Source organism: Orcinus orca, chromosome 11, assembly GCF_937001465.1.
Source record: "Orcinus orca chromosome 11, mOrcOrc1.1, whole genome shotgun sequence".
NCBI lineage: Eukaryota > Metazoa > Chordata > Mammalia > Artiodactyla > Delphinidae > Orcinus > Orcinus orca.
Genome location: NC_064569.1, coordinates 2,529,564 through 2,552,066, shown reverse-complemented (window position 1 = coordinate 2,552,066; position 22,503 = coordinate 2,529,564). Strand labels below are relative to the sequence as shown.

At 37.7% G+C, this 22,503-nt stretch overlaps 1 protein-coding gene across 12 annotated transcripts in view; it reads left to right on the top strand.

Annotated features, from left to right (window-relative positions):
- Positions 1–22,503, top strand: part of ERC1 (ELKS/RAB6-interacting/CAST family member 1) — a 393,839-nt gene that overhangs the window by 136,648 nt on the left and 234,688 nt on the right. For all 12 annotated transcript variants that reach the window (XM_033404157.2, XM_004278987.3, XM_049694824.1 and 9 more), the window contains 4 exons: positions 10,831–10,968; positions 12,229–12,369; positions 13,313–13,453; positions 19,387–19,580. In XM_033404157.2, coding sequence (XP_033260048.1) covers positions 10,831–10,968; positions 12,229–12,369; positions 13,313–13,453; positions 19,387–19,580 — 614 coding nt within the window. The remainder of the gene's footprint in view (positions 1–10,830; positions 10,969–12,228; positions 12,370–13,312; positions 13,454–19,386; positions 19,581–22,503) is intronic.

Here is a 22,503-nt window from a genome sequence, read left to right as displayed (position 1 = left end):
CAGCCACTACCTACTTTTTGTCTTTATCAATTTGCCTATTCTAGGTATAAATGTAATCATATAATATGTAGCTTTTTATGTCTTTCTTCTTTAACTTAATGTTTTCAAGGTTCATTATGTTGTAGCAAGTGTCAGTACTTTATTCCTTTTTATGGCTGAATAATATTCCATTGTAATGAATATAGCACATTTTTTTTTTATCCATTCATCAGTTTCTGGACGTTTGGGTGGTTTCCACTTGAATAATGATTGTGTTACATCTATGTACAAGTTTTTGTATGAACATATGTTTTTCATTTCTCTGGAGTTTATATCTTGGAATGGAATTGATGTTAACTTTACCTGTAACTTTTAGAGGAACCGCCAAACTGTTTCTAAAGCGGCTGAACCGTTTTACATTTCTGCCAACACTAGTTATTTTTCTTTTTCAAATAGCCATTCTAATGGGTGTGCAGTGGTATGTTGTTGTGGTTTTGACTTGTATTTCCGTAATGACTAATGATGTTGAATGTCTTTTCATGTAATTGCTGGCCATCTGTGTATCTTCTTTGGAGAAATGTCTATTCAGATCCTTTGCCCATTTTTAAATTGAGTTATTTGTCTTTTTATTGTTGAGTTCTAGAAAGTCTTTATTCGGGAGATTCCATCCATACCAGATAAGTGATTTGCAAATATTTCTCCCATTCTCTGGGTTATCTCTTCACTGTCTTGATAGCATCCTTTGATGCACAAAAGTTTTAAATTTGATGAAGTCCAGTTTATCTGTTTTTTCCTTAGTTGCTTATGTTTTTGACATCATATCTAAGAAACCATTGCCTAATTGAAGGTCACAAAGATTTCCTCCTGTGTTTTCTTCTAAGAGTTTTATAGTTTTAGCTTTTACATTTAGGTCTTTGGTCCATTCCTAGTTAATTTTTGTATATGGTGTAAGGTAGGGATCCAACTTCATTATTTTGCATGTGGATATCCATTTGTCCCAGCACCATTTGTTGAAAAGACTGTTCTTTTTCCACTGAATGGTCTTGGGACCATTGCTAAACATCAGTTGTACATAGACACACATGTTCATTTCTGAACTTTAAGTTCTGTTCCATCAATTTATATGTCTGTATTGGTTACTGTAGCTTTGTAATAGGTTTTGATATTGGACACTGTGAATCCTCTACCTTTGTTCCTTTTCAAGATCGTTTTGGCTTTTGGGAGTCCAAAAAAAGAGGTAAGCGCCCCCCAACATCAGGTCTTTCAGTTGATCAACACAGGATGTCTTTTAACTTATTTAGGTTGTTTTTAGTTTCTTTCATTGATGTTTTGTAGTTTTCAGTTTACAAGCCTTGCACTTCTTTAAATTTATTCCTAAATATGTTATTATTTTTGATGCTGTTGTAAAGGGAATTTTCTTTACTTCATTTTTAGATTATTTAGTTTTAGTGTAAAGACATACAAGTGATTTTTGTTTATTGGTCTTGGGTTTTAAAATTTGGCTAAATTGGTTTATTATCTTTAATGGTGTTTTAGTGGATTCTTTAGTATTTTCTATGTATAAGATAATGCCATCTGCAAATAGAGGTAGCTGTACCTTTTCTTTCCAATGTGGCTGCCTTTTATTTCTTTTTCTTCCCTAATTGCCCTTCCCTAATTGTCCAGTGTAATGATGAATAGAGGTGGTGAGAGTGGACATCCTTGTCTTGTTCTTTATCTTAGGGGAAAGGTTTTCATTTTTCACCTTGAGTATGATGTTAACTGGGATTTTTACAGATGCCTTTTATCCAGTTGAGGAAGTTCCCTTCTGTTCCTAGTTTATTGAGTGTTTTTTTATCATGAAGAGGTGTTGGATTTTGTCAAATGCTTTTTCTGTAGCTATTGGGATGATCATGTGGTTTCTGTTCTTTATTAATATGGTACATTATATTGATTGATTTTTGTATGGTGGATCAATCTGGCATTCCTGGGATAAGAGTGGATGTGTTTTTAAAGAGCCTTGTATTTTTCACCTGGAGAGATGTAGAAACTTGTTCTACCACCATTATCATGGAGGCAATAGGAATGGACCTGAGAGAACATAGCCTTTGGATAAATGCTTTATTTTCAAGTGCTAGGGTATAATATAAACAAGAAGCATTCAAAGGCTTATAGTGTAATGCTTTGTACAACACAGAAATAATTTTGACTCTTATTAAAACATTTCTTTGGACTTTTAAGTAGCTTCATGAATAATTTGAGGATTTATGTAATGTGTCCATTTTCTGTTGATCGTATGCCATATTAATATTCTCAGAGTCTTGCAAGCTCTAGTTTGGAGTGCCCTGACTTCTGTTTTGACTGAAAACATATTTTAAACTTGAAAAATAGTAATTAACAAGTCATATGGAAGGGTCATCCTTTTGGGACAAAGGTTGTTCTTAGTAGTCTCTCAGGAGACCTTGTAGTAGGAACTTGTCACAGTATAGATATTACATAGATAAGTATCTAGAAAGGGGCAAAGGATTTGGAAAAAAAATGCTTGATCAAAGTTTTGAAGCACAGTTAATATTTTCTTCTGCTTAAAACTGCTTATAATTTGGCATGAATTAACTTGCATTGCATTCTCACCTGTGGGAATGCCTGTTTGGATAGATGCCTAGGTGCCTGTCAACTCTAGTTGAGAAGTTGAAATAATTAACCTCCTGAAGAAGTTATTAAATCAAACTTTGATGAAGTAGCTTTTTGTGCTCTTCCTTCTCTCTGCCATACCGACGTGTACACCCTCACCAGAAAATAGCTTCCAGCATCAGACATGTATTTTGTCCTTTATCTATTTTATCTTCCTGTAATTGCCAGACCTCCTTACTTTTTTCTCCTGACACTTTTTTTTTCCTACAGGGGTTTTTCAGATTAGACAAATCATTCAAGTTGACCAAGGAGAATTTACTAAATTTAATAAGATTCTTGGCCTTCCATTGCATTTAGGTGAGGAACTGTTGTTTGGATCTATTCTCCCTGCATCCCAACCAGGCCAAACTCTTACACAGCAAATTTGGTAACACAGTATCTTTGTAAAACAGCTAAGCAAGCAATTTTAAGTGAAGTGGCTATTCGTTTTAGAAAATGTTGTGGGTATTTGAAAAGAATGCCACTAATTAATGATTTTTTACTTTTCTCCTACCCTTTTGACAATCTGATGAAAGCTGCGGGTGCTCTTCATGTAAAAATGCACATGGCTCATTTGTGTGGACTGGGATGTCAGACACACCTTAAAGGCCATCCCCGAACTCCTGCTTCAAAATGCCCACCATTGGTGAAGCAATCTAGTTGCGACAGAAGGGTCTCTAGGTTTTACGAAGCCATAAAATTACGTATATGGTTCAAATATAGCATAAATTGAGGGCAGTTACAATTTCATGTTAAATGTTATTTAACTAGAAACAGCACATACATAGCTGCTGGGGATAATGGATGCTGTAATGAGTGACCCAGATCCCCCCTTGAGAGTTGAAGGATGTATTCCCCCAGGTGCTGGAAGTATCCCCTGTGGAGATTGCCTTGGCTAAAGAGACCTACCTTGTACAAGGCCACACCCCTCCCCATTGGTATCCAGTGATTGATCCTTGTAGGGTACAAGGGCTTGAATCCATTGCCCTGACTTGGGGCAACTCTGAAAGGTCATCACAGATTCAGAGCTCCCCATGGGGTTGTCTGAATCCTTTGGGACTTCATGGAAGCCTAATTTCTCCCTCTGCGCCATCATGCTCCCCCCTGCTCCACTTCCTTTCCACTGGTATTGATCCCAAGAGCACCCTCTAATTTCTTGAACAGTAAAATCTGTCTCAAGGTCTGCTTCTTGGGAAACCCAGCCTTGTCACACTAGGATTGACTTTTAGTACAAGTTAGCTTACTTCAGGCCATAAAAGTAGGCCTGGCTAAAATAAAAATTTAGTGAGATGAACTTGAATTTAGACTTAAACTATGTGAAGCATCCTGTTGCTGTTTCCTTTGGACCTTATATTTCAAATAGGTTTCGAAAGTCTTGTTTTCTCTGGATTCATTTGTCATCTCTCAGTCTTGCTTTGGCATTGCGGAAAACCCCCCAAGTCTCTGACAGCTTGGCTTGGTCCCACAGTATGCATCGGTGGAAGGTGTGGGTTAAATAGAAATGCTCACATGTCCCACAGAAACCGCTAGAGATTTCCCATGTTGGTAAGTGCGTATGTTAGGAGAATCTCTCTTATCATGATCCTAATCATATTTCTTGTAAATCCTAAGATTTCGCAGATAGGAGTTAGAAAATTATTGCTTTTGTCATTATCACTGAAATGATGTATGTCCATTCTGAATATTTGAAAAATGTGGAAAAGGTATAACAAGGAAAATTCTATGTAAAAATAAACTTTTCCTTCAAATTGGGATAATATTGTACATTTTGATAACTTTTCATTTTCATGTAACATTATATAATAAAGAAGTTTGCATGCCCTTAATTAGCCATCAATATATGAATTGCAGTGGTTGGTCGAGCATGGTTAATTTAGCTAGCCTTCTATCGCTATGTCCTTGGTTTTTCCCAGCTTTGTTACTGGTGATAGGTATACAAAGAATAGTGGTTCTTTGTGGGCGGATGGGCAGAAACTAAGCCTAGTGTTTCTGCTTTAATTAGTTACTTAAAAATACTGAGTTCTTTCATCACTAAAATGTAGTGAACTATTAGATCTAAGAGTGTTCTATCTATTGTTATTGTACAACTTCAAGGGATGCCATTTGTATAGATGTGAATTGAGGTCCTAAGTACAGTCTCATCACTGCTGCCGCTTCAAAAGCATAGCCACTATAGATTTATGGATCCTCTTTTTTTTTAAGCAATTTTAGCATATGACTATCCGTCAAATTTTTATATATGCCTGCCAGATATAAAAAGAGGTATTTGAGCCATTTCCTTAATTGTCTACCAAGCAGATCTTGACTGGCAGTGACCTTTGGTCTCACCAGCTTTTGCTTCATATTATCCAGTTATTTTAATTCAAGAGGTCCCTAGTTCCATTATCTGTACCATGAGCAAGTCTATCAAGGAACTTACTTTCCCTCCCAACAATTAATAAAATCTAACCAGAGCAATGGACCCTGTATTTTCCTAAAGGTCATACCTATACTTCCTGTATAGTTCGATTTGAACAGTTTTTAAGATAAAATACAGTAGTACTCTGCTGAAGTTTATTACTTTTTAAATGTTCTCGTCTTTCCCATCATAAGAATACAGTTGTATTTTAGAATTGAAAGGAATATTAGTGGTCTTTGTCTTGTAGGTAAGTAATTAGAAGGAACAAGTAACTTGCCCTGTGGGACATAGCTAGCTATTTATTCATCACGGTAATCCGTCCATTACTTATATGATGAGAGAATAGCACGATTGGGAGGGAAACTCAACCAAAGAAATAATTGGTTGTCAGCCAAAATCTTTGCTGGGCTTGTTAAAGACCCTAAACAGTAATTGAGAATATAGATATGGGAGTTTTAACAACCTAAATTGTGTTTAAAACACTGCTTAGAGTTCCATATGACTTTGTTAACTCTTGTATCCTCTAATCATTGGAAACACATAACTGGACAAGTAAAATTTAGAGGCCAGTACAGTCTGGGCAAACCCTGATCATTTTGGTAAAGTATAGTTGTGCCTTGTTAGTACATTTCACAGGCCTGCAGGATGGTAGACAAACAATTGCGTAGATCAGGGGACTTAGTGAATTTTTCCTTTTGAGATTCCATTGATTACTGTAGATCTCTTTTGCCAGCTGATTATGACCAGTTCATCCAGCCTGTACTTTTACCACTGATACTGAGAGGTATTATTAACCAAGAAGGTAAAGGTCAGAGCCTTTCTGAGTAACTTGCTTTCCACAATACATTTGACACTGATGGCTGCTTAGAACAAGTGTGGAGGCATCATCAAAAAATTCTTTCCTTTAAATGATGTTCCAAGTAGCTAGGCGACTGCAAGAAGTATTTTGGGATTTCTTGTCCTTAGAACTACGTCCTATAGGAAGCCCCTTCTACGTTTGCTCAGTGATTAGGGCCTCAGCAGCGGAGTAATCAGTTCCACTTGACTAGGAATAAATCACCCACGTTGAACCATGATAGTTTCTGACAACTGGCAATGCTGATAAAAAACAAAACAAAAGATGTTAAGAAGTCCGTGCCAGTGTGGAGCTGGTGTGCAGATTTGATGGATTCGCGTGCAGCATGCATTCTGCATTAGACTTCCTTTCATCAGTTTTTCTCTCTTTGTAAAATAAAAATTGTACGAGGAGAAGAAAGGCTCTATTTAATGTAATAATTATTTCTATTTTCTTTCTAGCCCAGTTAACAGAGTTATACTCTAATTAGAGAGGTTATTTTAAGGAAAATGCCTTCTTTCTCTAAATAGTTATTTAAAAAGTGTTTCCTTCTTGAATTCTTCACTCTTAAGTTCTTCTCTATGATTTTAGGCTGTATGTGTAAACCTGATTGACCCTCCCCCTCCCTATTTATCACCAGGGACACATATATAGAATAAACACCAATGCCTTTGATCTCTACACAATTTTACTCATGCAGAAATTGAATACATGTTAATAGCTGCTTAATGATTTCTTCTTAATACAGATCGGTTATGCATAAAGTAGGAAGAGCCCATAGAATTATAAAATGCGTCATTTTCTGCAACAACTTTTTATTTTCAATATTATTAAGTATAAGTTATTAAAGTAAAAGAAGAAAAGCTTTTTTAGCTATTGTTAAGTGCTCCTTAGTCTGTGTGTATAAATAAACTAGCCTCCTTCTACCCCTTGAAAGGCTAAACAGACTGTCCTAATACTATCATGATACTGATCCTGATATCAAGTGCCTTTGGTTCTGCCCACCAGCTTTACTGTGTTATGTTTGACTGTACATGGAAGTACATGGAAGATGCTCCACGCTTCCATCTTTGCTTCTGTAGGGGAGAGTATTTTCATATGTGACTGTAGTAATAACACTGTGTTTATTGATAAACACTACTTAATAACGAGGAATCGTTTATGGAAAGATGCTTGAGACATCTTTGTGTGATTCTTCTTTTCTTTCTTTTTTTTCCCCCCATCATAGAACATATTATTTATAGCACAATGATTAAGAGTACAATTCTGGAGCTAGATTGCCTAATAATTATAGTCTTGTGGTGGAGCTTCAATAGCTGTTATACATAAATTTCTGAAAACAGTGCCTGACACATACCACACTCTCTGTTAGTGTTAGTGGCCCCTCATGTCGCCACTGCCTCTGCCTCCTCCACCACCCCCATCACGAGTAATTTCTTGTTGTTTTTATCATATTGCCATTCTAGAGATTCTGTGGTTTCTGTTTCTACAAAATGGAAAGTTTTCCTCTTTTTTGGGGGTACATATTCTGAGCATATTTAAAGGAGTATTTTTCCACTTAGCATGATTCTGAAACAGTCATCTTTATCATTAATAGTCAAGTATGTGCATAACTGATCCAGTTTTTCTCTTAGCTGTTATATTCAAAGCTTTTGTAAATAGTATATTTTAGATCCTGTGGATAATTGAACTTGGTATAGAATGGGATTTCCACTATATATTTTATAGAAATTGCATAGTAAATACTGAAATGGTGTGATATGGGACTATTAGGGTGAACAGTTTTCACAGCCTCTATATTGGATTAGTTAAAAGAAGAGAATAATGGCAAGATTAATATGATAGCATTCATACACCCCTTGGTTAGCTACTTGTCTGAACCCAGAGAGCCTTGATCACAAAATCACGATTTTGAGTCACAACCAAAGTGAGGATATATAAAAGGAGTTTTCAGTAGGATTCAGCTGCTGTCCATCGTGATGCTGGGTAAATGGAAAGTGCTTTGTACACACCCATCCTACCACTCACCACACAGAGCTTCTTTTGGGTTAATGCTCTTGCAGCTGGTTTGCACACATCTGCATCTACTGCAAGTCTTCCTTGCCGACAGCAGCTTGCCCAAAGGAGACAGCTCTAGTGAGCGCTGCCCTTTCTTCGCCGTGGAATGGCTATTTCTGCTCTCCAGGAATAGGCATCGTCTTCCTCCCCTCCAACTCAACAGTTTAGACAGCGGGGTAATTGGATAAGAAAGTAGCTTAGGGAGAACTTGTTAATGGGGATTTTACCTGGTTTAGCAGCTTCTGCACCTGAGTATATCAGGAAAAGTCTTTTTGTTTGTTGGTTTGTTTGTTTTTTTTTGTTTTTGCTGGCAAAGAATAATGGATCCCTTTAAGAGTTGGACTACATACAAATTATACAAGTGGAATTGTTAACAGTTAACATCTTAATTTTTTCATAGATGCTGATGATGGAGGAGAAAGAAGGGTATAATCCTTATTATGCATGTAAGGGCTGTTTGTATACTAGGTGGGCTCATAAAACAAATCTCTGTTTTCTTGTATGTAAAACTTGATTGGTTCTATGAAATTTTATTTTTTAAAAAAGGTGGTTGTACTGCTCTTTCTTGGTAAAAAAAAAAGTCTAATCAACAAAATGATATATTTTTTTTTTGTATAAGGTTTATATGTCAGCAACTAAGGTGACCCGCACAGCTGGTTACACATGTAAACACCAGGGCATTGGCTTCTGTATGTTATGGAGTACTCGACTTTTAAGTGGCAAAATCTCTTTAGTGGTTGTGAATTTACATAAGTATTGATCCACATGAGATTCCAATAGGAGTGTCTGATTAAACTAAAAGAAACTAATGCTTCCCATATGTGATGGTCTTTTCTCTCACAGTATGCTTTGGACTTTATTGGCATAGAAGAGACTGGAGCCAATTTCAGTGGTTCACCTGTAGGATTCTTCCTTTGTTAAAGAGTGAAAATCCAAGCCTTACAGTACTCATGGTTCCCTTTTCTGAGTTCGCTGCATCTTTTCGCTTAGCTTATTTGTTCTGCTGTGGAATTCTCATGGACTGTAGAGAGGGACCTTTTTTCTTCCCCTTGGAAGGGTCTGCTTGGAATGAAGCAGACCCTTAAAGAGCTTATATTAAATGGATTGATGCAGGAATTATGAAGGTTGGATTTAGGTTCTTTTGTAGTTCTTTTCTTGGCAGAAGTTTATGTGTGTGCCTAAATACAGTTTATAAAAGTCCAAGCTTATGTATTATTACCGACTAATGAACCAATATTTATTATAGACCTGATGTGTGCCAGATATGAAGATACAAAGCTGGGGTAGAGGAGTAAGATCCAGTCTATTTGTGGAGATGTGTATAGAATGAGTAATAACAATATGGTTGGAGATTCATGCTATAATGTATAGATAGATGGAAGAATGGAGACAAATGTATAGATAAAGAAAAGAATGGGGGATGTGTATATGTATGATATAGATCAATACTTTGTTCATGTGTGATGGCATACAGACTGTGGCCATCTTATTGTCATGGAGGTAAGAGCAAGAAAGTCGTCCCAAAGCAGATAACATTTACGTTGCTTTTTGAAAGCCATGTGAAATAAACCAGCTAGTTCAAGAGTAGTTGATGATATAATATTCTCCTGCTTCATTTTTCTCCGTAGGACTTAGCACCATCCTACATACTATGTTCATTTCATTCATTCATTCCTTGTCTACCGTATTAGGGTTAAGCTCTTTGAGGGTAGGGATTTTTGTCTGTTTGGATTAATTCTGTATCCTCAACACCTAGAAAACTGCCTAGCACGTAGCTGAATGAAAGAATGAAGTTTGTGAGTTTTAGAATAGTTGTCTTATTTTCCTTTTGCTTATTAAGAATATCTCTCTACAGTTCCTCCATATTTTTGCTTACTATTTTTCATTGTGTGTACGGGAGTCTCCCTAGTGATAAAATGCTGTTTCCACACTGTTTCACAAACCCATCCCCTATTTTCCATCTCTCTTAGCTCATTTAGTTTCCAAACTCTCTTACCTGAATTGATACGATCTCCTAGCAGTTTCCATGTCTCTACGTAACTCCCCATAGATATTGAATATCTTCTCCACAGCTGTCAGAATTATCAGTCTGAAATACAGAACTGACCGGACCATTTCTTTGCTTAAAAGTCCCTAATAGTTCGCATCTGTCTAGAGTAAAATGTGTGCTCGTTAGGATGGCATGGAAGGCCATCCATAGCTTGGATTCAGCTGCATAAAGTCCCCTTCCCATCTTGTAATGAAAATGGGTCTGTTCATTTTCTTTTGTGTCACTAGTGCCTGGCATAGAATAGAGAATTCACCAATAGTTTTTTGAGTAAATGAATGCGTACTAGTGTATATAAAGGAATGAATAACTATAATAATAAATTTCATTGAAAATGCTTGCTGTTCAAATAAAAGATGATATAAAAACCTAACTTGAACACTAGCATTTAAGAACAGTTTTTCCTTTTTACAGCTGATTTGTTTTTCTTAGCGTACAGCTGTTCAATTTGCTGTCCTCCCTCAGCATTTTTTAAAGGAATCTCTCTGGGCATTTGCACTGTTGGTTTGGAAGTAATCCAGTTTCTCATGGCTTTCCTCTCTGTAGGTCTTAAGACCCTTTATCCCCATCCCTATATGTTGGGTCTTTTCTCCCTAGCTACTTCCCTTATTTCTTTATAGAGATTTATGACTCTGCATGTATGACCATACCCATGTGTATGCCTTTTCTTTCTTCTGGCTATAAATTCTCAGTTTAAAGCTTTGCATGAAGTTCTAAGACCCTTAGGGTTAAATTATTTCTACAGAGCACACACTGACAACCCTGATCTACCTGTTTCCAACTTAAAATGATTTTTATTGTGACTGTTTGTATTTCTCTTAATTTCCTTTTTTTCCCCCCCTTAAATGTGTGTACACAACTCAGATTGAAAATCTCCAAGAGCAACTTAGAGATAAGGAAAAGCAGATGAGCAGCTTGAAGGAGCGAGTCAGATCCTTGCAGGCTGACACCACCAACACTGACACCGCCTTGACTACTTTGGAGGAGGCCCTTGCCGAGAAGGTGGGTGACTGGCCCAGACTCCTCACAGACACATTGCTTCTGCTTTCCCATTAATCTGAAAGTCACTTTAGTGATGAGACTTGATAGAGAAGACAGAAGAAGTCGCGTTGGCAAAAGGGAAAAGAGCTGCCTGTACTGTTGCTGACGTACCCAGTGTAAGGGAAAGAAGATGCGTTTTGTTGTTGCCAATTTAAGCATCTGTTGCTAGGCAGGATGGATTCCGTACTGGAGGGCAGTGGCTGAAGTTTCTAAAGAATCAGCCATGTGCTCCCTGTTTACTATCTTCTTTTTATGTGTATGGTCAGCTAGAATTCGGTGATGTGGGAATGTCAGACACTGACCATCAGGAGGCAACATTAGTTCTCTTTTACTGTGCTGCATTGGGATCTAATATATTCGTGGGTTTTAGTTATTAATACAGTGTACTTGGTGTTTTTCTAGTCGTGGCCTTGCCACTTCATTTTGCCTTCATGAGCAAACCTAGTTTTTTTCAGGAATGGTTGACTAAATAAGAAGTGGCCCAACATGACAAGTGTTAATGTCTTGGAGGAGGTTTAAGGACTCTTGGTGGGGCATTTTAATTGGATTGTTCTTCTTCTTATTTTTTCTTTAGGGAATAGGGTTACTGTTCCTTAAGCCTCTTGAACTCAGAATGTTTCAGGCTTCCTGCCCAGGGATCAAGGCTTGATCCCCAAATATATTCAGAAATAATACCCATAAATATACTTAAATTGCTTCAACTTTCAAACTTCCTGAGTATCTGTTGACAGAAGTTTTAATGGTTTCTCTTTTCTTTATCCTTCTTTATGCTTTAAGCTCAACAAATCATAATCTCTCCAACCTCCTCCTTTTTGCTGTGTGAGTTGTGAGTTGTTTCCATTGCTTTGTAGGCAACATGTGAATTATATATAGAAAAGAAATATTTGCTACTTATTGTCCTTAGGGTATATGTATAAGTTTTTTGTTGCTTGGGATTTGAATAAATGAGATTATTCCAAAAGAATACTCTAGGGACATCTAATACTAATTAAGGTTATAGGAAAAGAAACCTAGGGGAATCAAAAGAACAAAACCAGATGTATGTTAGGGCAAGATAGGTTGGAAGGTTGAATTCTTTAAAAGGTAAATTATTAACAACCTTTCACTGTCTTTTGAATGGAGGATGGAAGTGTGAAATTTTATCAGCTAGAAGCTGAATTGCAGTCATATGATAGAAGTATGAAAGGAATTTTCTCATGTATTGATGTGCTCTCTTATCAGGAGCGGACAATCGAACGCTTAAAGGACCAGCGGGACCGAGATGAGCGAGAAAAGCAGGAGGAAATTGATAACTACAAAAAAGATCTTAAAGACCTGAAAGAAAAAGTCAGCCTATTGCAAGGCGACCTCTCAGAGAAAGAGGTCAAGATCACCAAAATGGAATTATTTGGTTTGCTTAGCCAGTGCATTATGTGTATATGTTGTTGGTGTTTACAGAATGCATAAAAAAAAACGATCTGTTGGAAAATTTAAAGAATCTTCTTGTAGCAGGGATTATTTCAGGAAGCTTTGCAGAGATACAGTAGATTGAATCATTTATTTCCTAAGTCTTACCTCTTACCTCTTCTACCTGTTATGAGTTGGCTTCTTACTTGTTAATGACATTTTACAGATCCTAAAATAACAGTATTTCTCCAGTTACATTTGGAGAAATATTGTGCTCATGGTGAGGAAGCTGATAGACGAACGGAATATGAACAAGGAGGACAGTCTATTTACATCAGCTCTTAACGATCACCTCAACATTGGCAGAGAAATCTTAAGTGATTGTTGACCAATTAGGTGACTTAATATACTTTGATTTTGCTTTTGAAGAACCTTGTTGATGTCACCTAAATAGCAAAAATGCCTAATGCCTTGTGATCAGATAATCATGAGCTTTAGGGGCATTCTCAGGGTTTTCTTTCTAATATCTTTAGGAAAATTTATGGGAATTTAAGTTTCTAATAGAATGTTTCTTCCAAAATTAGAAGAGAAGAAAAAAGTCAGTGTAGCTACTAAGGTTGACTGCCTACATTCACAAAGCTTGACCTACTTCCATTTATTTTGTGGGAATGGATATGTACTGGTAGAGCTCTTTAAATCACTATTCAGTGAGTATTTCTTGGGAATCATTTTGTTTTAGTTAGGACTTGAAAGCCAGAGCTAATGTTTTTGTTCTGTATTTCATGTTCTTGAAATGGAAATATGTCAGTATATGCTAATGGAAAGAAACTACAAACCACCAGGAAAATAAATTTAAGAATTTAAATCTCCATTTTGTTAATAAATAGTATTTATTCTAGATATATGTTGCTTCTTTCAGGCTTCACTCTTGGATCTGAAAGAGCATGCTTCTTCCCTGGCTTCCGCAGGACTGAAAAAGGACTCACGGCTTAAGACACTAGAAATTGCTTTGGAACAGAAGAAGGAAGAGTGTCTGAAGATGGACTCGCAGTTGAAAAAGGTTAAAGAAAACTTTTCCAATTTCTTGCTTTGCTTTATTTATTTAAAGTTTCTGCTTTAAAACAAAGTGAATCAGCTATACATATACATATATCCCCATATCCCCTCCCTCTTGCATCTCCCTCCCACCCTCCCTATCCCACCCCTCTAGGGGGTCACAAAGCACCGAGCTGATCTCCCTGTGCTGTGCCGCTGCTTCCCACTAGCTATCTATTTTACATTTGGTAGTGTGTATATGTCCATGCCACTCTCTCACTTTGTCCCAGCTTACCCTTCCCCACCCCCCGTGTCCTCAAGCCCATTCTCTACATCTGCGTCTTTATTCCTGTCTTGCCCCTAGGTTCTTCATAACCTTTTTTTTGTTTTTTTTTTAGATTCCATATATATGTGTTAGCATACGGTATTTGTTTTTCTCTTTCTGACTTACTTCACTCTGTATGACAGACTCTAGGTCCATCCACCTCACTACAAATAACTCAATTTCATTTCTTTTTATGGCTGAGTAATATTCCACTGTATATATGAGCCACATCTTCTTTATCCATTCATCTGTCGATGGACACTTAGGTTGCTTCCATGTCCTGGCTATTGTAAATAGTGCTGCAATGAACATTGTGGTACATGACTCTTTTTTGAATTATGGTTTTCTCAGGGTATATGCCCAGTAGTGGGATTGCTGGGTCATATGGTAGTTCTATTTGTAGTTTTTTAAAGAACCTCCATACTGTTCTCCATAGTGGCTGTACCAGTTCCCATTGCCACCCGCAGTGCAAGAGGGTTCCCTTTTCTCCACACCCTCTGCAGCATTTATTGTTTGTAGAGTTTTTGATGATGACCCTTCTGACCGGTGTGACGTGACACCTCATCGTAGTTTGGATTTGCATTTCTCTAATGATTAGTGGTGTTGAGCATCCTTTCATGTGTTTGTTGACCATCTGTATGTCTTCTTTGGAGAAATGTCTGTTTAGGTCTTCTGCCCATTTTTGGGTTGGGTTGTTTGTTTTTTTGATATTGAGCTGCATGAGCTGCTTGTATATTTTGGAGATTAATCCTTTGTCAGTTGCTTCATTTGCAAATATTTTCTCCCATTCTGAGGGTTGTCTTTTCGTCTTTTTTATGGTTTCCCTTGCTGTGCAAAAGCTTCTAAGTTTCTAGGTCCCATTTGTTTATTTTTGTTTTTATTTCCATTTCTCTAGGAGGTGGGTCAAAAAGGATCTTGCTGTGATTTATGTCATAGAGTGTTCTGCCTATGTTTTCCTCTAAGAGTTTGATCGTTTCTGGCCTTACATTTAGGTCTTTAACCCATTTTGAGTTTATTTTTGTATATGGTGTTAAGGAGTGTTCTGATTTCATTCTTTTACATGTACCTGTCCAGTTTTCCCAGCACCACTTATCGAAGAGGCTGTGTTTTCTCCACTGTATTCTTGCCTCCTTTGTCAAGAATAAGGTGACCATATGTGCGTGGGTTTATCTCTGGGCTTTTTATCCTTTTCCATTGATCTGTATTTCTGTTTTTGTGCCAGTACCATACTGTCTTGATTACTGTTCCTTCTTTGCTTTAAATAACAGCATAGTAGAAAACTCTATAGTGTCCATATGGAATAACTTACCAGTGGAGTAATAATCTCCTAAAATTCAAAATACTATTTATCCCTTGATTAATTCTCTTGGCGTTCTTGTCCGATTTTACTCTACTCCCGAGAGTCCCCGAACTCTTAGAAAATTGGCAATTCAGAGTAAGATTAAAATATGCAACTCCTTTATAGATGAAATGTAAGACAACAATGTAAAAATCTCAATTATCTGATATTTTTCTTCTACTAGCATTAGGCTTCCTGGAAAGAGCTAATTTAACAGTGATAGTCACCATACCAGTGAATATTAGAATTTGGTGCAGGTGTTTACTATCCACTTCATTGATTTATTCCTCTCTAATCTTTACATGGCAGTTGGTAGTTTTCAAAGCACTTTCATGCTTATTATCTCTGAGTTACCAACTCTGATTAACTGGGTCCAGTTCATGTGGTTACTGATGAAAAGGGGGCCCAGCCTAGTCTTGAGACTTGGTGCTGTTCTTTTTCCATACATTGGGTGTGTTCAGCATGAACACCTCGTGATGAATCATTATTTAGGGTATGCCAGAAATGAAGTCGTATTCTTAAGCTAAGGAAAGGAAGAAAATCCAGTAGCTTAAAGTTACTTTTGAATAAGTAGGAAAATACTTTTTTTGAGATTAACTAATTCAGATTTGGTAATTGACTTTTTTCCCCCGCACTAAATAAGTGGAAGTAATTTTCTATTTAATACTGGAATATTGAAGATAAGACTGTTAGATGTATTTAGGATTATGAAACTGAGCAGTAACTGTCAAGAATAATAAATGTTATTCACTCATATTCCAAACTCACCTATTTATGACAATCCCACATTTTCTCTGTTTATTTTATTTTTAAATTTTTTTTTGCGGTACGCGGGCCTCTCACTGTTGTGGCCTCTCCCGTGGTGGAGCACAGGCTCCGGACGCGCAGGCCCAGCGGCCACGGCTCACGGGCCCAGACGCTCCGTGGCATGCGGGATCTTCCCGGACCGGGGCACGCACCCGTGTCCCCTGCATCGGCAGGCGGACTCTCAACCACTGCGCCGCCAGGGAAGCCCTCTTTGTTTGCTTTTAATCTCCTTGTTATCATGATACTTCTATAGCTGGTCATTTTTATGGTCTCTTAAACGGTATGTTTAGGTTCATGAGAAGAAATCAAGTTGCCTTTGGGTAGAGGACTTGGTGGCCCCCCACTCTGATTTATTACTTGTTTTTCTACTAATTGCCATTTTACTTTTCGTATTTTCCCTTCTTTCATTCTGGAAGACTGTAACTTTTCATTTTAATTAATTAGTGATGTTTTCCTATTATACTGCTCCCACAATGCCCTCCTCCAACCTAAATATAGGTTGCTCTAGAGTTTGCAATATACATTTTCACTCTTTTCTTTTTCCTCAGCTTTTTCAATGCCAGAAATTGTATATATTTAAGGTGTGCAACATGATGCTTTAATCTGTGTATGCATTGTGAAATGGTTACCACAATCAAGCTAATTAACACATTCATCAACCTTAAATAGTTACCTTCTTTCCTGTGTGTGGTGAGAACACTTTTTAAAAATTGTAGTATAATTGACATATAACATTTTATTAGTTTCTGGTGTACAACTCAATATTTGTATATATTGCAAAATCATCACCACAGTAAATCTATTGAACATCCATCAATATACATAGTTATAATTTTTTTTCTTGTGATGAGAACTTTTTTTTTTTTTTTTGTGGTATGCGGGCCTCTCACTGTTGTGGCCTCTCCCGTTGCGGAGCACAGGCTCCGGACACGCAGTCTCAGCGGCCATGGCTCACGGGCCCAGCCGCTCCGCGGTGTGTGGGATCCTCCCGGACCGGGGCACGAACCCGTCTCCCCTGCATCGGCAGGCAGACTCTCAACCACTGCGCCACCAGGGAAGCCCGTGAGAACTTTTAAGATTTATTCTCTTAGCAACTTTCACATGTGCAGCACGTATTTATAGTCACCATGCTGTACATCACATCCCCAGGACTTACTGTTTTGTAACTGGAAATGTGTACCTTCTGGTCACCTTCACCCATGTTGTCCACCTCTGACTCCCCACTTCTGGCAGGCTACCGGTCTTTTCTCCGTATCTATGAGCTTGGTCTTTTTGTTTTTGTTTTAGATTCCATATATAAGTGCAATCATAATGATATTTATCTACTCTGTCTGACTTCTCTCACTTAGCATGTTCTCAGGTTCATCCATATTGCGGCAAATGAAAAGACTTTCCCCCTTTTTATGGCTGAGTAATATTCCTGTGTGTGTATACATACATACATATGTACATACCACATTTTCGTATCCATTCATCCACTGATGGACACTTAGGTTGTTGACAACACTTCTTAAGTTGTATTAGCAAATTTCAAGTATGCAACACAGCATTGTTAACTAGAGTCAATATCCTATATGTTAGATCCCCAGGACTTATTCATCTTATAACTGAAAGTTTGTGCACTTTGACCAACATCTTCCCATTTCCCCCACCCCCAGCCCCTGGCAACCACCCTTCTACGCTCTGCTTTTATGAGTTCACCGTTTTTAGATTCTACATTATAAGCAAGATCTTACAGGTTTTTAATATGTGGCATTTCCTTCTCATTCTTCCTTGGAGTGTCCATTTCTCTGCTTACATTGCGTCTCTATTCTTGGGTGTTGTCTCCTTTTCCCCTTAGTGCCTTTAACTATTTTTTTAAAATATTTTATTTATTTATTTATTTGGCTGAGTTGGGTCTTAGTTGTGGCGTGCGGGATCTTCATTGTGATGCGTGGGCTCTCTAGTTGTGGCGCATGGGCTCCAGAGCACATGGGCTCTGTCGTTTGTGGTATGCAGGCTCTCTAGCTGAGGTGCGGAGGCTCAGTAGTTGTGGCGCGCGGGCTTAGTTGCCCTGTGGCATGTGGGATCTTAGTTCCCTGACCAGGGATCAAACCCGTGTCCCCTGCACTGGAAGGCGGATTCTTAACCACTGGACCATCAGGGAAGTCCTGTGCCTTTAGCTGTTTATCATAGTTACTTTAAATTCCCTGTCTGATAATTCCAACATCTGTGTCAAATATATGAGTCTTATTTTTTACTAGCAGGGGCTAGAGTGGGAGAAATGCCCTTTCCCTAGGTGGGATAAAGCTCTGTTAAAATTTTTACTCCTGAGGGTCTGTCTTTGGATAGAGTACGCTTTGGGCATATTTCACAGTTGTTACTCTTCCCCTCCTGCAGCCAGAACCACAAGGGGATTTTTGTTGGCTCTTCACTGTGAGACCCTGGTGTGGTTCCTGGATTAAAGCGCATGAAAGTATGGGCCCCCCTAAAACCGCCAGCCCTGGGACTTTTCTCACTCGTTTGCTTGTATGTCCATACTCAGCCCCCAGCAGTTCCTTAAAAGTACCACTTAAGTGTTTCTGCTCACAGCTTCTGCTCCAGGTGAGCAGATGTCAGCTTCAGCTCTGTGGGTTTGCCGGTGTCTCTTGATGTTGGAGGGGTAATTTTTCCTGTGACCTCAGTTCTCTGATAGGTCCTAGAAAAGTCATTGATTTTCTGTTTTTCAACTTTTCCTTGTAAGAATGGTAGTGATGACTTCTGAGTTTTTTACATGTTGGAACTGAAGTTACGGTAGTTTCCCGTATGGAACAGGCCTACTTGTTCTTGTTTTATGAAGGTATTTGTATGAATTTTGCTGTTTAGAATAAAATCTAAAATAATAATATAATAAAAACAATGTATTAATTATATTTGGGAATCAGCTTTAGTTTTATTCATTAACACGTAACTGTTTATGGAATCAATAAGTTACCTATGCCCAGGAATTTGAAAGTAGATCACAGAGATCTTAATTAACAATATACCTGTCTTATACAGCTTTCTTAGTTCTGCTAGATGTTGAATGAATTTGACTATTTTATCATGTCTGTCTCTAAAGCAGGGCAGTGAGATAAGTCAGACAGAGAAAGACAAATACTGTATGACCTCACTTATATGTGGAATGTAAAAACCAAAAACCAACCAAAAACTGAACTCATAGATAGAGACCAGATTGCTAGTTGTCAGAAATGGAGGGCTGTGTGTGTGTGTGCGTGTGTGTGTGTTCGTATGATGGGTGGAGGTGGTCAAAAGGTACAAACTTCCAGTTATTAAAAAAAAAAGTAACTGTGTAGTGATATTTTGTCTATGTAATATTTAAGCAGAGAAGAACCTTATAAATTGAAGACTAGCTATTAGATGTTTGATAATACCCTGTTGAAATTGGAGTATAGGTGGCTTTTGGGGACATGGTTTGCCCACTGCCACTGTACGTATATCTGATAGAATGTGGACATTTTCTTTGTAGGCACACGAGGCAGCACTGGAAGCCAGAGCCAGTCCAGAGATGAGTGATCGAATACAGCAATTAGAGAGAGAGATTGCCAGGTACAAAGATGACTCTAGCAAGGCCCAGGCAGAAGTTGACCGCCTCTTGGAAATCTTGAAGGAGGTGGAAAATGAGAAGAATGACAAAGATAAGAAGATTGCTGAGTTGGAAAGGTAAGGAAAGGGAAGCTGAAGAGGCACTCTCTATGTTAGAAAGGTTGAAGGATGGTTTTAAAACTATGTACTTTTCAGGACATATTTTTCCAATATATCTGCCTCTCTGAATTGACTTTATTACCTACCTTTTATTCTAAGTCAGTGTTAACTTCATTGTTGCAGTCTCTGAACGGCAACACAGAGTGGGAATAGACTGGGAAAGCTATGGACTTCAGCATCATTGATTGGAAAGAGAAAGTATTCATTGATTAAGAAATTAAAGTTTTCTACTGGTTAATCAAGAGAGTGCAGATAGCCACTTGCTCTCTAATTATTTATTTATCTGTTTAAGGAACAAATGAACCTCAAGTTCAAGGAGTTAAAATTTTTAATTGGTTTAGACCTTTTATGTTGAGCTCTTGCTCTTTTGGGCTGTGAATTTTTAGACTCTGTATTGTGGAGAAGCAAGCTATTACATTGGTACATAGGTCAAATTTAGAAGGAGGGACATTTTGAGGACAATTTAGGAGACTTGGATGTGATTTTTTTTTTGATCTCTGACTTTGACTTCTTCAAAATGAGCTTTGTTTAAACAGAACCAGCCAGATAGCTCTCTTGGAATTTTCTTTGCCTTTTTTTCTTGTTAGGGTATTTTGTACTAAAGATAAAGCGTATGCCTCTTGGCCTCTTTCTTTACACCATGTATTTAACATAAATTCACAAGTGCATAGAAATAGTTCTTCCAGTAGAACTGCATTAATCACTGTATTCTGAACAGTCAGAGAGACTGGCAGTGACAGAATGAAGTCATTAATCCGTGTGACTCCTTTGAGCCTGATTCATAGAAGTATTTTATTTTCATACTCTTGAATGTTGGGAGGTAGTAGAATACTTTCATAAGTTGTTTACTAAGTTTTAAATTTTTAGGATATTGGTAGACTTGATATTTTCCCCTAGAAGTAATTTTTTCCTCTTGTTCTGTAACCATAGAATTTTGATTTTCAAAAAACGAAAAGGATAAAGTCCAACGCTCACAATTCTTCTTCACTAAGTTGAAAGTATGAATAAATGAGCTGATCACCTACTCATTTGTTTCCTCTTATTTTGGTATTAACTCTATTCATGTTTTCTGGTCTGGTTCTGGATAAGATGGGTGGATAAAGTTCTTTAAATCAGAATTAACAAGTTATCAGAGTCTCAAGATTAGATTATGTATGGTTTTTGTACGTCTTCCCTGTTTGCACTGCATCTTTAACCCCCGCACACGTGTGTATGCACACACACACACACACACACACACTCTCTCCTTACATACTTACATGAGTACATGCCTTTCTTTGCTTTTGTGTCACCCTGAAATCAACAGCAGTATTTCATAGATTTTATTTATTTTTATATTTTTAATGTTTTTTGAAATCAGACTTTTATTCAAATCTTAATTCCATAGATTTTAAAATACGATACTTCTGATGGATTAGTGACTTCCCACTAAATGTATTTCAGTATTTCAGAAAAGAAATTTCTTGATAAAGTTTTATTTTTCAGTTTGATTTTTTTTATTAGAGCTCTGCATTGAAATTATTGCTTGCTATTACAGATACCTTGCTTGAAAAATGTTTCAATTCATTTTTGGACCCAATACTGATTTGGGGAGATGGACGTGATTTGAACGAGAGTAAGAAATAGAATTAAATCTGTATTTGTATCCAAAGCACACCAGATAGCTTTTATTAGCCATTATATTTCTCACATTTTGGGAAAGAGTTGTAAATGATCTGTTCTTCCCACAGAATATTACTTATAAATTTGAAAAAGTACTATAGAATTTTGTCCTCTGGTCATGTAACATTGTAATCTTATTTTAAGATTCGACACAATTTCTTGGCTACCAAGAAAAGAAACAGTTTTAAAAACTCAATTGCTACTGGCTTTGTAATTTGTTATTGAGCAGCATAGTTTAAGATGGGAATAAAAGATGATTGGAATTATTTTATGCCTTTTCTTCCCAGATTTTTAGTACTGAGCTGCGTATGTGTGGCTGCTGTGTTTCTTACTAACCATTTGCTTCTTATGTTGCTATTCCACTGTTTCCTGTGTGTGGGTGTCTGTCTCCCTGTCATTTATCATCTGAGTTTCTTCACCTTTCTTTTGGCTTGTCTTATCCTGGTCCTATTCCATTGGGGTTTTGGTCTCTGTGTCTGTCTGTGTTCATATCCCTCTTGGCCATGCTGTTCCTCAGAAAGCCAGCCTCCCGCACTTTGTACCTTCCACGCCACGTTTCTGTCCCTGAACTGTCAGGGGGATTTGTTTGGGACTTCCTGGGAAAGTGAGTGTTAAGTAAGGCTACAGTTCTGTACTAGAGGAGTTGCTGCTGCCACTCCTGCTGCTGCTGGGGCTTGCTGGGGGTTTTGCTTGATCAGAATTAAAGACCAGCCGGTTATATATCCAGTTGAACAGTACCTCTTAGGTCCATTGCTTGTGGGTAAAGTATGTGTTCTCTCTGGTAAGATTCTGATATTGTTGGATATAATTGTCTTATTCTTGATTTCTAGCCCATCTCTTGTGTGGTGGTTCTTTTGCTGGGGTGCCCTTTAAGCAGTAGCCTCTCGGGCGATGCAGCTGCAGTGCCACACCCTAATTCAGGAAGTAGCATGCATTTTTACCGCGTGTTCAGCAACCTTCTAAGTGCAAAAATGACAGCAGAATGTTATCATTGGGCTAAAGAAAATTCTATTATTCTTTTAAAATTTCCTAGTACTTATGTAAGATTCTCCAATATTAATAGGTTTAGATTAAATCATGAAGAATTCCCAGACTTATTCTTTGTGGTCTTGAGAAAAACAAATAGTCCCTTACACTGCTCTTACAGAACAATAGTAGTTCCTGTCAGATGATTTAGTGTTGTACCAGTGTCTTGAGCTACTGCAATTTTAAAACAAGG